The sequence below is a fragment of the Pistacia vera genome, unplaced genomic scaffold (genome assembly GCF_008641045.1).
Source record: "Pistacia vera cultivar Batoury unplaced genomic scaffold, PisVer_v2 Contig742, whole genome shotgun sequence".
Taxonomy (NCBI): Eukaryota; Viridiplantae; Streptophyta; class Magnoliopsida; order Sapindales; family Anacardiaceae; genus Pistacia; species Pistacia vera.
The window spans coordinates 1-15,104 of NW_022196604.1; the positions used below are offsets into that span (position 1 = coordinate 1).

At 37.9% G+C, this 15,104-nt stretch overlaps 5 protein-coding genes across 5 annotated transcripts; 3 read left to right on the forward strand and 2 right to left on the reverse strand.

The window, feature by feature from the left end:
• Positions 1-432: 432 nt before the first annotated feature.
• Positions 433-1,786, reverse strand: LOC116115474 (probable L-type lectin-domain containing receptor kinase S.5; the record flags this gene model as incomplete). The annotated part of the gene is made up of 1 exon (XM_031401624.1): positions 433-1,786. A coding segment is annotated over exon 1 (1,240 nt), but the record flags the coding sequence as incomplete, so codon positions are not given.
• A 533-nt stretch (positions 1,787-2,319) lies between these two features.
• On the forward strand, positions 2,320-3,440 carry LOC116115480. Its single transcript, XM_031401631.1, has 2 exons — positions 2,320-2,371; positions 2,901-3,440. The coding sequence occupies exon 2, from the start codon at positions 2,903-2,905 to the stop codon at positions 3,323-3,325; it is 423 nt and encodes a 140-aa protein (XP_031257491.1). The 5' UTR covers positions 2,320-2,371; positions 2,901-2,902; the 3' UTR covers positions 3,326-3,440.
• Positions 3,441-4,075: 635 nt separating this feature from the next.
• Positions 4,076-8,341, reverse strand: LOC116115472 (subtilisin-like protease SBT3.9). Its single transcript, XM_031401623.1, has 11 exons — positions 8,220-8,341; positions 8,048-8,142; positions 7,830-7,927; positions 7,588-7,746; positions 7,060-7,171; positions 6,426-6,963; positions 6,254-6,348; positions 5,907-6,149; positions 5,700-5,814; positions 5,207-5,393; positions 4,076-4,914 (listed from the first exon to the last, which is right to left on the reverse strand). The coding sequence occupies exons 1-11, from the start codon at positions 8,322-8,324 to the stop codon at positions 4,352-4,354; spliced, it is 2,310 nt and encodes a 769-aa protein (XP_031257483.1). The 5' UTR covers positions 8,325-8,341; the 3' UTR covers positions 4,076-4,351.
• A 995-nt stretch (positions 8,342-9,336) lies between these two features.
• On the forward strand, positions 9,337-10,730 carry LOC116115481. Its single transcript, XM_031401633.1, has 4 exons — positions 9,337-9,416; positions 9,672-10,037; positions 10,117-10,233; positions 10,564-10,730. Exons 2-4 carry the CDS (start codon positions 9,696-9,698, stop codon positions 10,639-10,641), a joined length of 537 nt encoding a protein of 178 aa, XP_031257493.1. The 5' UTR covers positions 9,337-9,416; positions 9,672-9,695; the 3' UTR covers positions 10,642-10,730.
• A 1,703-nt stretch (positions 10,731-12,433) lies between these two features.
• LOC116115483 (vacuolar iron transporter homolog 5-like) lies at positions 12,434-13,442 on the forward strand. Its single transcript, XM_031401635.1, has one exon. The coding sequence runs from the start codon at positions 12,476-12,478 to the stop codon at positions 13,397-13,399; it is 924 nt and encodes a 307-aa protein (XP_031257495.1). The 5' UTR covers positions 12,434-12,475; the 3' UTR covers positions 13,400-13,442.
• Positions 13,443-15,104: the final 1,662 nt, after the last annotated feature.

The window sequence follows — 15,104 nt, forward strand, 5'->3', positions numbered from 1 at the left end:
GTAAACAGAGTCAAATTTGAGTAAGGCTGTGAAACCTAGCTACTAAAAACCATCTACCAATTATTTGTAAACACATTTCTCCAACTTAAAAAGATAACTGAAAGCATTTCAAATAATCATAGAGAGAGGCGATCCATAAATAATGATAAATGCAATCTATGTAATCGTGCTTGAAGTTTATTAGAGTATGGATACTCTATAAATGTTTCTCTCGTTTTTTTTTTTCTTTTTTTTTCATGTGCAAAGATACGTTTGGTAGGACCACTTCCCAGGGACAAATCTTATGCAGCACATAACACAAGACTTAAGAGAGTTTATGATATCGATTGAGAATATCTCGGAGTTACAGTATTTGACTGAGAGCAGAAAGTCTAATCTCAAGCATTGGTTGAAATGTAAAGCTGCAAGTGTAACCCGAAAAAAGAAACTTACCTTGAAGGCGAACAAGATGTTTGTGGCGAAGACGATTGATAATGGTAAGCTCAGCTAAAAAATCATCTTTGCCCTTGAGGTTGTCCCTACAGAATTTCTTGACAGCAATTTCGAGATTCTCCTTGGGCAGGACGCCTTTAAAGACCACACCAAAACCACCTTGACCAAGCTTATGTTTGTCGTCGAAGTTGTTGGTGGCCTTCTTGAGATCCCTAAAGCTGAACTCCCTTGGAGTTCCTGGGAGGCTCTTTAGAGTACCCAGTATATTGGGATCATCCGCAGCCCGTTTCTTATGCACATAATAACCCAACCCTGCAATCCCTATCACCAGCAATACCAATACGGCTATACCTACTGCCAAACCCATCTTCAGCCATTGGTTATTCCCGTTCCCACCGGGCAAAAGTTCGACCGTCAGATTCCATCTGAGGACACAGTTGAGTTGTGTGACACTCCCCGTGGAAGCAGCAAAACCGAAATAGGAGTTTTGGTTGACAAGGGTGCTAAGGTCAAGATCCGCAGTCAGGACTGGCGTGGACGGCCTGGAAATGATTGGCCCCTGGGGACCCTGCTTCTGTTCCGCCATATACACCTCCAGAAACTTGTTAGCTCCATCGTACTGCACCCAGACCATATAAAATTTGACACCAACAGGGGCGATCTGGATGCCAAAGTCGGACAAGGACACAGTCTTGTTAGAGCGGACGCTGTTGATGTCGAGACCTATATGGTTGTCATCAGGATCAAAATCCTGTTTAAAAGTGTCAAGCTCAATGGCAACGATGCGGTTTGAGGGGAGACCATCAGTGGTGGAGTTGGTCAAACCAAGGTATTGACCGTGGCTGTTTGGTGGGAGATTAAGAGTAGGGGAAATGAGGAAGGCAAAGCCGTCTCCAGGATGTGAAGAATTAGTGAGGCGGAAGATGTTGATAAGAAAAGAAGAGTTGAAAGAAGCCAAGTTTGTAGCTTCCCAAAGCTTGAAAGAGTTTTTGAAAAATACACGGCCTGACCTGTTGACAAGGGTAAAGTTACCGGCGGAATCAGGAGTGACTTGTAAGGCTTCATTGCTAATAGTAGCGGGCGATATGACTGAGAAGATGTTGTAATAGGAACTGTTGAAGGGCCCGAATTCATATTCTGATACAGTAAGCTTCTGAGTCTTAGCCTCGGAGTCGGAGATCCAAATCCCGACGACCAAAAGAATTAAGGTAGCAAGCTTTGTTGCAGGAGCAGGAGTCATTACATGCGATTGCCAGCCTTATTCCTACGTCCTACACTGTCTACACACAAAGATACGGCGAGGACAAACTCTTAATTATATATCATATACTTAATGGAGCTCACTGGGAAATTTTCTATGAGAAAATTATATTATATTCAACATACATCAACATCAGCATTCACACCTTATAATAGCTCAAATTAAATATTATATTAGAATAAAACTATCTGATGATCAAATTAATCAACCATTAGAGATTTATAGTACATATTTAATGGTCAAGATAATAGAAACAGTTCTACGTCTTCCAAGAATCCGAATTATTTGAAAACAAGTTGGCAACCTCAATAGTCCAAAGCGTTAGTTATTGCAATCCAGCGAAGACGGACATAAACATGCATCTCTTTACAGATAATTAATTAAGTTTAAGTGGGCCAACAAAGCACATGATCCAATATTTTTTTATCAATTCTTTGCTGGGACTTGAGACATAATGAAAACAAAATCATGATTTGAGTCATGGATCATTAAACTAGCGTAAAAATTTGGCCAACCAATATTAGTTGTGTTCTGGGCCTTAAGTCCAGTCCATTTATGAGAGCCCGAACTGAATTTGTCCTTTTTGTTTTTCTCTGGCTTACCCTCAACATACATAATCATCTGTATTCTCCAGTCAAGTCAATGAGAAGTTGTTTTACGTTGGCCGAGATTCACAAGGTAATATTTCTGCTTCCTCTTCGATTTCCTTGTTTTCTTCGTGTGCTTGTATTTAATTTCAGTAGTTGTTAGGGTTCTTCCGTTGAATTAGGATTGGATTTCTGCCAATTTTAGTCCTTTTACTTTTCCTTTCCGCGATTCTTCTTTTATAAATCATCTATCTATCTCTCTATGTTTAAACTTTCCTTTTAATTACCTGGCTGTTGTTTGTTTCAAAGCGAGCTATAACGGGCACTCTACCTCTCTCTTTTTTTATTTATTTTAAATAATCAGTCTTTATCTTTAAATGTTTTTGGAATTGAAATCCAGAGATTATTTCTTGTAAATTTTTTAACTTGCTATGCCATTTCTAATTGAGGGTATGATACAAATGGTTATGCAGTTATCTGATCTTCTACGACTATACAACTATCCTGATTTTTGTAGCTAAGCCATATTCTTTGCTCTTTTCTTTTTTTTGGGGGTGGTGGGGTTTCAAATATTGTGCTGTTGCCTATTAAAAGAATTTCACCTACATTACCTGCGCTAGATATGCAAGATCGGAGCATGCCATCATCTGAGGAAATTTTAAATCCTAAGCCACGGAAAAAGAAAATGTCATCTCAAAAGGAAGAGTTTCAAAAAGTGGAGGAGCATCTGCCATTAAGAACAGGGCAGAAGGCCTCCAAAAGGAACTTGAAGAATGAAGTCTCTTCTTCATTTCAACTACCAGAAAGGTCCAACTCTGATTCAGTGCAGGACTCCTCTACATCTGGAAATGAGTACCGGGTATTAAGAAGGAAATATTTACTGCTAGAAGAAGAAAGCTATGCGTTGGGGAGAGAGTTGAGGGATGTTGAAGATGAAGTGAAGACTCTTGAAGATGATAAGCATGCACTCTTGGACCAACTTGTTGTGTTAGAAGGTCTGATTGATCCTTTAGAAGTGCAGTCACAGGGGCCTCAATTTCCTTAGCTCCTAATTTCTTTACCTAATTAGAGGTTTTTATGATTGTATATTGTTGTGATCAGTGGTGTTGGAAAATTCTCAAATTATTTGAATAGAAAAGAGGAAATGATGCGTTTCAGTATATGAGTGTTACCACATTCTTTTTATAAAAATTATTGTTATTGATATAGTTTTGTTGTTGCATTGGTAAGTATGCATGGTTCCCATGATCTATTAGAAGATTTGGTTCGACTCTTGTTAGCTCCAGCTGAGTTTTTGATGAAATGCTACACATATTTGAAGAGCTCCTGGTGATGTGTTATACGCATTCAAGATAGCTTGAACTCCTATTTCTTATTTGAGTAGCACTAATGCTTAAAATTAAAAGGTTTGCACATCAGAACCATGTCTGTCATCGTTGGTCCTGTGGATCTTGTGTTTGTACTTTGGTGATGTCATGCAGATGGGAGATGCTCGACCTTAGCTTGGAATAAGTTGGATTAAATGTCCAGATATCTCCTTACAAGGAAATTCAAAGAAACCATTTCTGTTTGATACTTACATCTTATGCTCCCCAGATTAAGTTTGAACCATGGGAGCTTCATATTAAAGTAGAATTGAAACTGATTTTCATTTGTATTTGGTAACAAAAAAAAGTGACATGTGCTGATTTAAAGTTGTTTGAAGATTAGTCATTGCTTGTATCATCCAATAGATGTGTATACCAGCGCTTCCTTAAGAGCCCAACAGAAAGCAGAGAGAAAGGATACACTACAATATGTTAATGTTTCATTGTTTCTTGTATGCCAATCCACGCATGTACAAAGAAGAAAAGAATAAAGAAACCAAAAAACATAAAACCTCTTTCAAATCATATATCCTATTATATGTTGCTTGTTTGATGGATGATTTTACACTAATTCTATCGCTTGCTACTTCCAGGCTCAAAGCATAACATTGTAGGTAAGCATGACTCTGCATCCGCATATGTATGTCTGTTGTAACTGTACGGATCTCAAAGTTACTAAGCTGATATATACATATTAGGCATTGTTATCTCACCAACCCCATGCTGGAAGGTGCAACCCGGACAACAAGAGGGCTAGTAACCCTTATTTTTCTATTCTTCCATGACAAAAACCCAAATTTATAACCCATTGATGGCGAATTCAACTTGAAATGCACAGTGAAATTCATCCTTTGGCCATAGCTATTGAAGATTAGTCGCTTTGGCACCACTGTAACATTGATTCCAACCGGTGAAGACACTGTAGCTTTATAAATACTTCTTGGCTTCCCAACATTTGTGACAGTGCGTGTTACTGAGAAATTGTCCTTAAGATTGGACACTGTGATAGATGGATAATTAAGGTCGGACGCCGTTGTGAATGTTTGATCACATGTGCTATTGTCTCTTGTGATCAGATGGAGCGACTTCTCATCATAACCAATTGAGCATAGAAACACTTTATAATCTATTGGCTGCAGTTCATAGATGAGACCAGGATCAAGGACTCTTCTTGGCTCCACAAAGCCCGCCCCATAATCAAAAGCATTACCCCTTCTTCCTTCAGGATCCACTGTGATCGGTTCATGGTTCTTATCCAGGACAGTGGCTGCATTTTTCATTTAAAATGGAATGCTTAAATTATAAGGTTTTAGCAAAATATTATTTGATCTAATGGCAAAACAATTCCCAGGAAGGAGAAACTGAGATTTAACATTGTTATAGACCGTTTTCTTGATGCTTGACTATTAAATGAACAAAGTTGTACCTTCAAACAAGTTCATAGAAGGTGGTTTACGAACCCCAGAAGCTTTAATAATTGAAGAGAAGTATGATTGAGGGTCAAGTCATTCAAGAAGCAATTCCAAAAAGAACAAGATGGTATAGAACATAAAGCATACCAGTTGTCATGATAGCCGATTTAATAGCTGATGGGGACCATGATGGATGAACAGCTTTAATCAAGGTCGAAATCCCTGTTACATGGGGGCAAGCCATGGAAGTCCCAGAAAGAATGTTAAAATGCAGTTTTCCAACTGCTGGTGACCAAGCTGCAAGAATGTTCAATCCAGGAGCTGTGACATCAGGCTGCAAAGCTCAATAATCAGATGGCAAGGACCATTGAGACAAAGCATGAGAAAAGAATCAAACAAATAATTACGAACTGGAGTCAGCAGAATATTCCCAATTTCCCAACAATTCAGTTATGACTATGGAAATATCATTGATATTCCCCAAATATGAATGAGCTCAAATTCTCACTTAGTCATCCGTTGGAAAAATAGGATATCTAATTAATTGGAATAATAATTTCAGACTCAAATGGTGGGTAAAAGTATGATTAGAGGACTTACTGGAGTTTCCTATTTCCTGATTCTAAATGGAAATATTTACCTTCAAAATTTCTGGGGTCAAGGCATTAGGACCTTTTGAAGAAAATGATGCAATACGAGGTGCAGGTTGAGATCCCAACACAGTCTTTGCAGGGAAAATCTTAGAGGTTGGTTTGCTGTTAAATAACAGAACAGCCTTTATCAGAGAAACTGAGAAAACTTGAGTACTGAGCACCAAAATCTCCATCTACAGAAGTTTAGAACAAACCGTGTATGACTAACATAAGATAAAATTCTGTTCCCTATCTCCTTTCCAGTGATAGCTGAAGGAATCAAAAAGGGAATAGCAACATCCTTATCTGCCTCATCAATAAGAATCATCCCAACTCCACCAGCTTCTTTCACTACCACGCCCTTTCCCAGCTTTGACTCGGTTGAACTCTCAGCATGTCGACAGACCAAAACTTTCCCTCTGGCCTTGGTACTATTCAAGGAACTCTCCAAACAGTAACTACAGGAACATATAGAAGAGCCAAAAAAAAAAAAAAAAAAAAAATTAAGGTTTTCAGACATGGAAGCCACAGTAGCACTCACTTCAAGTACCTGCTGCTTCACCTGGATTGGTAAGGTGTAAAGTATCCTGCATTGGCTTCAGAAGCAGAGATGATCCTTGCAGAGGCATTCATTCCAAAGAGACTCAGACTTTCTCCCTATTTGATGACAGAGAACCAATAAGAGGCTTGAAATACTAAAGGAAATTCTTTAAACAAAGAAAAAATGGTTATACCGTGAAATTAACACCATTTGGTCCATTTCCAAGTATGATATCAGATGTAAAATCTCTGTCTGTTGAACTGGCAGCAATAGTGAACATCCATGGGGCAAGATTTGTTGCAGAGCCTTGGTTCCCTTCATTTCCAACTGAAGAAACTACCAAAATTCCACGGCTTGCAGCATGGAAGGACCCAATGGAGATGGCATCATTGAAATAATCTCCTTGGGGAGCATCAGGACCAAGAGACAATGACAAGATATTAACCCCATCTCTAATTGCATCATCAAATGCAGCTAATAAGTCAACATCATAGCAGCCAGAGTCCCAACATGTCTTGTATGCAGCAATTCTTGCCATAGGTGCACCTCCCCTTGCTCCTCCAGCTGCCAATCCCATATAATTCATGTTTTTCACATACCGACCAGCAGCTGTTGAGGCTGTGTGGCTGCCATGACCAGAACTGTCCCTTGGAGATCTAAATGACACAGTCTCTACTATATCTTCTTCAGCTTCATAGCCGCTCATATAGTACCTTGCTCCAATCACTTTTCTATGTCATAAACATTTTACCAACAAGGAGAATCACTATATCAATAGTACTCCAATGAATAAATGAATGAAAATAGAGGAATGGCTATGATTAAACCTGTTGCAAGAGGAAGCATTGAATGCTTCTCCTGACTGGCACTGCCCCTTCCATCTAGCTGGCACTGGAGGCATGTCAGCATCACTGAAACTTGGGGACTCAGGCCAAATTCCTGCATCAGTAGGTAATTATAAGTAAACCCACAATTTGTGTTTTATTCAAGAAAAGAAAGCCCAATACAAAAGATTGTAATGAGGCGAGGCATACACAGGAAAAATCAAGTGTTATACTAAAATGAATTAGTAATTCAGTATCAGCTGAAAAACACCCATCTGATCTGACCTATGAATTGCAACTATAATGAAAGATAAAAGCCTAAAAATCAACTCAATCTTCAGTAAAGTGGATATTATTCAGGAAAAGTTGCTTCAAATTCCAACAGAGAGCATTAATTATATTTGCTTAATTATTACTGCAATTCCTAGGTAGTACAAGATCGAGAGTGAGAAAAGGGCTCCATGCACATAGGCATTAATTGAAAGGAAGCAGAACTGGTCCAGTGCAAAATACGTAGTATAGCTGACTCACCAGTATCAATGAACCCAATTATAAGATTGACTTGATTCATGGTAGAGAATCCAGGTATCTCCGTGGTTTCGTCACCCACAAGACCAATGAAATCCCACGAGTGAGTAGTGTGAAGCCTTCTTTTCAAATTGGGAAACACGGAAACCACTTCCGGCATTTCTGTCAATGTATATATGTTTTTTTTCTTCTGTAAAACTTTGTGTGGACATAATATAATAAGTTCCTAATTATAAAAAATTTACCGGAAATTAGGGACGCTTGTTGGTCTGTCAACTTGGCTGCGAACCCTCTGAACCCGTGTTTGTAACTATAAACGTGAGATGCTTGTGCTAGCTCCATGCTTTTGTCACAGAGCAGACATTTCAGTAACTATATATATATATATATATATATAAAGAAGAAGAAAAAGAAACGAAGAAGAATTAATGGCGTGTAATTAGATGAAGAAGAAAGAAAAAACCTTCCACCGTGAACAGCAGCAAGTATTTGGTGGTCATTTCTCAGAATGTCATTTTGGTCTTCACCACTTCTGCTTCCCATGTAAACTACATAAACCTGCAATGCAATGCAACAACAGTAAATCATAAGTCACCTAAATCCAATATCCTCAAAAACTAAAACAAATTACGCACCTTAGCTGAAAAGCAACTGTTGCTTTGTGCAAGAAAAAGAACCAGAAACAGAATATAGAAGCAGTAGCAACAACTTTTAAAATGAACTCCTCCAACGGAAACCATTTTTTTTCTTTTCAGTGTTTCAGGCGCGGCCCTGATAAGGAAAAGAAGAGGTTTTTATAAACAAAAGAAAGAAGGTTAATGGTGGGTGCGGTGCGGTATGGTGTGTACTTGATATATAAAAAAATAAATAAATAAATAAATAAAGGTGAAAATAAAGGCAAGACACACAGAGAGTGCAATTCAGTGCTACTTGTTAGTGCGGGATGCATATGAAAGAGAAAGAATGACACTTTAACTTTGCTTTTGAGCCAACCAACAAACAACATTTTACCCTAAATTCCGGAGACCGTTAAAATTTTTATTGAACCCTTTGTGTGTTGAGGAGAGAGTATCACCATCAAGTTTTTCCAAAATCTCAAGTTGCCAGAAAAAACATATGATTTCAGCATAATATTGTTTATCGAAGAGATTGGAGAAATAATGCAAAGAACATGTAAGGCCAAATTCACATTGTTTACGCAATGAAGGTGGATAATAATTAAATGGTAAAAGTAAAGATAATTGATAAGGGAAATGATAAGAGAATGAGAGTAGAAATGAAAAAAAAAAATAGTGAACCCAGTCACTATTATTTGTCTCGTGATTTGTGATGAAAAAGTTGACTACAGCCAGCGCTTACGGTGCAAAAGGAAAGGGTCGTTGGTTGAGTTGACTCTAGTTCTAGGATCATGTGATGGTAATTATTATTAGAATCCTTTTGTTTTAATTATCATCCTTCCCCTTAATAATTCTTACAAGGCAATTCACATCCTCTATTATTGATGAATAATGATCATTTTGATTGACTACCCACCAAATCATCATACACCTATCTTTCTATTCTCAATCAATCAGTTCCATTAATCTTTATGGAATTACACTACATTAACAAAACAAAGTGGGTTCTGTATACCACAAGATCCAGGCCCAATTACTATCTTCAGGATTCCATAAGATATTTTATTAGTTGAGTAGGAGAAAACAACAAAACCAACGAGATAATTTCGTAACATGTATATGTGGCTGTAGTAGCTACTAGCAACTCCCTCAGACTCAGTACAGTCGCCTCTCTAATCTCATTCTCCTCACTCCTCCTCATTTACAACTTTACAGGTATCATGTTTCCGTTCTCTGTTTTATTTAACTAATAAGACAATTTTCTTGGTTGAAAATATGAATAAAACTCTAATGCGCAACTTCTTTCAAATTCCCATTTTCAATTCATCTTAGCTAACTTCCAGAGAATGATGACGACGTTGACATAAGTGGGGTTTATTTGCCTAAAGAATTTAACATTTTAATTTAATGGTCATACTATTCGTAAAGCAAGCAATCCAGTATTTGATGGTATTAATTTTTACATTTTAGGTCTCAGAAACAAGAAAGGGAGTGATGTCTGCAACCATATGCAATTCTAATCTAATCTGCTGTTACACAAAACAAACTCCGATACACCCAGCTGTTGGACTCAGGATCCAAAATCAACTCATTTCAAGAACCAACCAGAGCTATCCCAAGAAAAATTTATCTCGTAAATTTCTTGTATTTGCTGTAACGGAAGGTTCCGCTAAATCAAGTAAGTCTGAAGAAACTATCCCGTCTTGGGCTAAGCCAGATTCGGAGGAACCCCCTCCTTGGGCTAGGCAAGAAGCCAAAGACTACTCATCACAACAGGGCTTTGAGATTCCCTTTTATGTATATTTACTTGCCTCAACAATCACTGCAATTGCTGCTGTAAGCATTCCTCTTCTTAATCTTTACAATCCAAAATTACATTTTATATTAATTGTTTTAAAAATTTTGTGATTTGCAGATAGGTTCAATTTTTGAGTATGTAAACCAGAAGCCCGTTTTTGGAATTCTCAACTCGGACAGCATTTTTTATGCTCCATTGCTTGGATTCTTTGCGTTTACTGGCATCCCTACTTCTGTGAGCTCTTTTAATCGCTTTTCTCTCTTTTGCAGTAGAAAGTCATGTATCTTAACTTTGGGCCTATGAGAGTCTGGTATTAGATATTAAGTTACTTATAGACTAATATCATGATTCTAACGTTTTGGTGGAGTGGAAGATCTGTATAATATTTTTAACTAGGAGCATTGGTCAAGAAAGAAACTCGTCAATTCATATAATGGCTATTGGTCTGCCGAAAACCGATGAGAAAGAAAAAAAATTAAAAAATTAGAAGCTTCTTATGGATGTATGTTAATTATAATAAAAACATTCAACTCTTTTATTCATCCAACTTGACTTTACGTGCAGGCTTTTCTTTGGTTCAAATCTGTTCAAGCTGCTAACAAGGAAGCTGAAGATCAAGACAGGAGAGATGGTTATATGTAACATTAAATTCTCACTATAAGTTATTTACGATTATTATCCCTGGGAGATGAGTATTTCTCCTTAATTATTTGAAAACTTTTGTTCTTCAATTCAGTTTTGCTTTTATAAAGGTATAGTAAGACTACATCGCGAAGAACAGTCCACCTGTGAAGTTTAGCTTATAATTGGCAATAACTTGGGAACTCGCTTAGATAGCTTATGGCACCAGTCTAACTCTAACCCAACTCTCGGGTCCTTTCATAACTGGCAAAAATGAAATATAAGAGCAAATTGATATTTTTTCTTATGTAAAAGTATACCATGGCAGGTTAGAAGACTATTCTGCTCATTCTGCATTATTGATGTTGGAAGAAATACTTGATGTAGAAGTAGAGAGTTTGATTTAAGGGTAATTAACTTAGGTTTTTGTAGCCTTGGTGTTGGGAGACCAAAATCATGCAAGCTTGTGCATATTTCTGTTAAATAGATTCAGTGAGGTTTAGGGGTATCTTCTTCAGATGACTTAGGTTACAATTGGATGTTTATCATATAAATGAGCTTTTACTTTTTGTTGCTGAGGATACGGCATTATATTGGCAAGATCATCTGGATAGGTGCTTTCTGTTTTCTGAAAATGCTAAGTTATTCTCTTGCTTCTAGTTGATGAATGATTTATGCTATTACAAAGATTGGAGATCAAGTTCGTTGGACTATTGTACTCTGTAAAAAGAGGCCTTCAAACATATTTGGGTAACGCACTATGTATTTAGAGTAATGAGGAGTTCATTATCCTTTCTGGCCTTTTCAAATAACTTAAACTATCAAACTGTAAAGATCAATTTCCTTCTGAAAGAGATATTGTATTTGGATGCGCAGATCTTTTTTAGGAACTGTCTTAGATCTGATTAACATGGCAGAGAACTGTGGACTGGGCACATTTTCTAGTTTGCCAAGATATTAGCATTTGTATAAGTGTATGATCATACCCAATGCTCATAATTGACAACAAAAGTTGGGTAAGAGAGGAGATATTATTCTGTGTATCAAGATTCGGCAGTTATCATCCTTTTCTTATATTGCGGTAGTATGACATTTTGGTATTCTTTGCAATCATGAATAAGTATATTGTGAATAATGCCACTACAGTGAGTTAATGAATTAAGTAATGCTCCATATGCGAAATCGTTTATGATCGACACATTATGTATTGAATACTGCATGTATTTAGTTATGACTCCTTTAATTACATCATGTCACGTTTGTATATTGATTTGATAAAATTAATTCATTTTATGTTGGAGGTGTTTGGTTGGTGCTGATCATTTCAATTCTTATTTGTTTTCATGTGCTCAACTTTTTCCTGGTTGCGCACCAAGTTCATTTGTCAGTGATGATATCAAGGTTTTATGATTGTATAAAAAATTCAGAAGAAACAGTGAAGCTTGAATGAGAATTAAGCTATTAATCACAAGTCATTAGTTTGGGGGGAAATGATGTTGTCAAAACTCTGCTAGCAGGCTGAGAGTATTAGTGGGATTTCTTGAGAAAAGTACCTGAGATGCGAACAAGGGTCAGGCTAATGAAGACGTTTAGACTTTAGAATATTCATTGTTAACTGAGGGTAGAGTCGTCTGCTGCTCCTTAGACCTCAACGTTCCTCATTGTTCCTGTTTGTCTTGTTTGTAACTTTTCACGGTACCACCTAAGCATCTCTATATCGTAAGATCCCCCATTCTGTTGGAATGGAATGTAATCCAGCGGCTCACCCTCAACCATATATATATATATAAATATATCACCACGTGCCATGAGCGTGTCTCAACTTCAGAAGCCACACTCCAACCACCCTTTTTCCATGGCTTCCCCACAAACACTTCAATCTCATATAGCTGATCATAAAAACTATCAAAGAAAGGAACGAGTGCGACAAGGTCAGTGGATACGAGCTGCCATTTTAGGAGCTAATGATGGGTTGCTTTCCACAACATCACTGATGCTTGGTGTAGGTGCAGCAAAGGAGGATCGGCGCTCCATGGTCCTCTCTGGACTAGCTGGAGCTATTGCAGGAGCCTGCAGCATGGCTGTAGGGGAGTTTGTTTCCGTTTCAACCCAAAGAGATATCGAAAAGGCGTCTGCTGCTCACTGCAGTTCAGAAACCGATATTGCCGGACAAGATGACCATGTGATCAAGCTGGATATCACTGCCAGTTCAACTACCATTAAGGAAACTAAGCTAAGTGAGACAGATTTGGGCATCTCAAATGTGCTGACACCCACAAGAAACATTTGTTGTCAAAAAATGTCATCGGATATGATTACTGAGTCCAGGACCTCCAGGTTGCCCCAAATTTTCTCTCCTGGACGATCTCCTATGATGAAAGTGATTATAGAAAACTCTACTAAGACAAATACAACAAAAATAACTTCTCCAGCAGTCAAATCGTTTTCAAAAGATGCTGTAACAAATACTGTGCAATTGTGGGAGGAAAAGGGAGAGGAAGTGCTACCTAACCCGTTAAAGGCGGCCACTGCATCAGCTCTAGCATTTTTGTGCGGTTCATTTGTGCCTTTGGTGCCGGCAATACTTTTTGCTTCATATCTCATCAGGATTGTGGTAATTGCAATACTTAGCTCGATAGCATTGGTTCTTTTTGGGTGTTTTGGAGCTCACCTCGGTGGCTCATCCGTCAGAATATCTGCCACGAGAGTTCTGGTTGGAGGATGGATTGCCATGGGAATCACTTACGGTTTGCTTAAGCCTTTTGATAGTAGATCGTAAGGGCAGTAATGATAAGCATTAGCATTATGATTTGTTGTATTAAATGCATTAATTACCTAAAGTGAAGATGATTGTGCTATCTGGGTATTATATAATTTATCTTTGAAATGAATATTTCCATCAAATAATTTCATACTTGCTCTTTTATATTTTTTTCGATAGATTTTTGGGTATTTACTTTTTTATAAATTACAATTCATTTCGATAAAGCAGGCTTCAAGAAATCAGGCCCAATTTTCTACGTCCCATGAAAAACTGAATCGCAATTTACAAGGGATTTTTTGGATAATACCAACACTAAATGGATTGTGGTGGCGAACTGGAATGGCGATTTGTCACATTTGTGAAGTCAATGAGCTATATCTTGTTCATTTATGTACAATACAAAGGATAATGAAACCGACTACTAAAGGAGATAAAAGACGTGCAAATAGTTAGATAAGCATAAAATATGAAGAAATAAAAAAATGTGTGAATGGTGACAAGAAGTTATGGCGAGATGGTTATCAATTAAGTTCCCCTATCAGCAGCTTCTAGTTGGTATTTTAACTATAAGCATGTTGTACTTGTTCACATCCTCATCACTTTGGATGAAACTTCTCCTTACTCTCTGATCTTGCTTTGGTATTTGATAGAATGAGATTATTACATAGTGCTGTGATCTAGACTTAATTAAAGACTGAAACTATTCTGGCTTGATTCATGGCTTGACTCATGGAATTATAGTTAAAGATTTCATGTAATTACATTGATTGTATTTGATTGTATTTCCATATTTGACATTTGTAATCTTGTATAAATTGAACACATTACGATATTGAAATATACAGAAAAGAAATATTCTTTCATCTTCTATTCTTTTATCTTCTAGGCACTCTGTCATCTTTATTCCTCGAGCTCTTTTGCCTCTCTTCTTGCCATACTCTGACATGGTATCAGAGCCACTACACTTCTTTTATTTCTGTCCCTGCAAAGGCAAACACAAACTCTATTAGTTTCTCTCAGAATTCCACTCGTCAATCACCAAAATCAATTTCCAGAAAGTTATCAGATCAAACACTTCAATGACAACCAACACATGCATTGTTGAACCAGCACACAATGAAACAAATTCAAACACCGCAACTAAAGGCCCAAGCCCAAACACCACAAATCCCACAAATGGCCCAACTCCCACAAATGGCTCAACCGCAACAATCGGCCCAACTCTCACAACAGGCCCAAACCTATTTCCCTATGGTATGCTGGTCACAACCTGGATTCACATCAACCCACGGGTCAATACCCATATCCTTTCACCTGCCAAATGGTTCAACCCACCGGTCACCTCCTTGAACCAGGCGATGTCCTCTTCTCCCCAGCCTCCAATGGATCGGAAATTACACTCATCAAGCAGCATTTAATCGGATCCAAAAACTACTCAACGTGGGCAAGAGGTTTCCGACAAGCCCTCGTCACTAAAGACAAAGAAGGCTTTGTTAACGGCACCATCCCACCACCACCTTTAGATTCACCTCTTCATTGTCACTGGAAGAGGTGCAATGTGCTCGTGAGATCTTGGCTAAGCAATTGTCTATCTTTCGAAGTGGTGGCCGAACTGTCGCCGACTGAAATAGCTGCAGAAATGTGGCAAAACATTAGAGATATGTATGGAAAACTCAATTTGGCCAAAGCTTACACTTTCCGGCAACAACTCGCCGAAATC

Coding starts and splice junctions, on each gene's coding strand:
- LOC116115480 (XM_031401631.1), top strand. CDS start 2,903: ATGCAAGATCGGAGCATGCCATCATCTGAGGAAATTTTAAATCCTAAG.
- LOC116115472 (XM_031401623.1), bottom strand. CDS start 8,324: ATGGTTTCCGTTGGAGGAGTTCATTTTAAAAGTTGTTGCTACTGCTTC. Junction 5,815..5,906: donor TCTTATGTTAGTCATACACG/GTTTGTTCTAAA, acceptor GTTATTTAACAG/CAAACCAACCTCTAAGATTT. Junction 5,394..5,699: donor TGACCCCAGAAATTTTGAAG/GTAAATATTTCC, acceptor TGAGCTTTGCAG/CCTGATGTCACAGCTCCTGG.
- LOC116115481 (XM_031401633.1), top strand. CDS start 9,696: ATGTCTGCAACCATATGCAATTCTAATCTAATCTGCTGTTACACAAAA. Junction 10,038..10,116: donor CAATCACTGCAATTGCTGCT/GTAAGCATTCCT, acceptor TGTGATTTGCAG/ATAGGTTCAATTTTTGAGTA. Junction 10,234..10,563: donor TTACTGGCATCCCTACTTCT/GTGAGCTCTTTT, acceptor CTTTACGTGCAG/GCTTTTCTTTGGTTCAAATC.
- LOC116115483 (XM_031401635.1), top strand. CDS start 12,476: ATGGCTTCCCCACAAACACTTCAATCTCATATAGCTGATCATAAAAAC.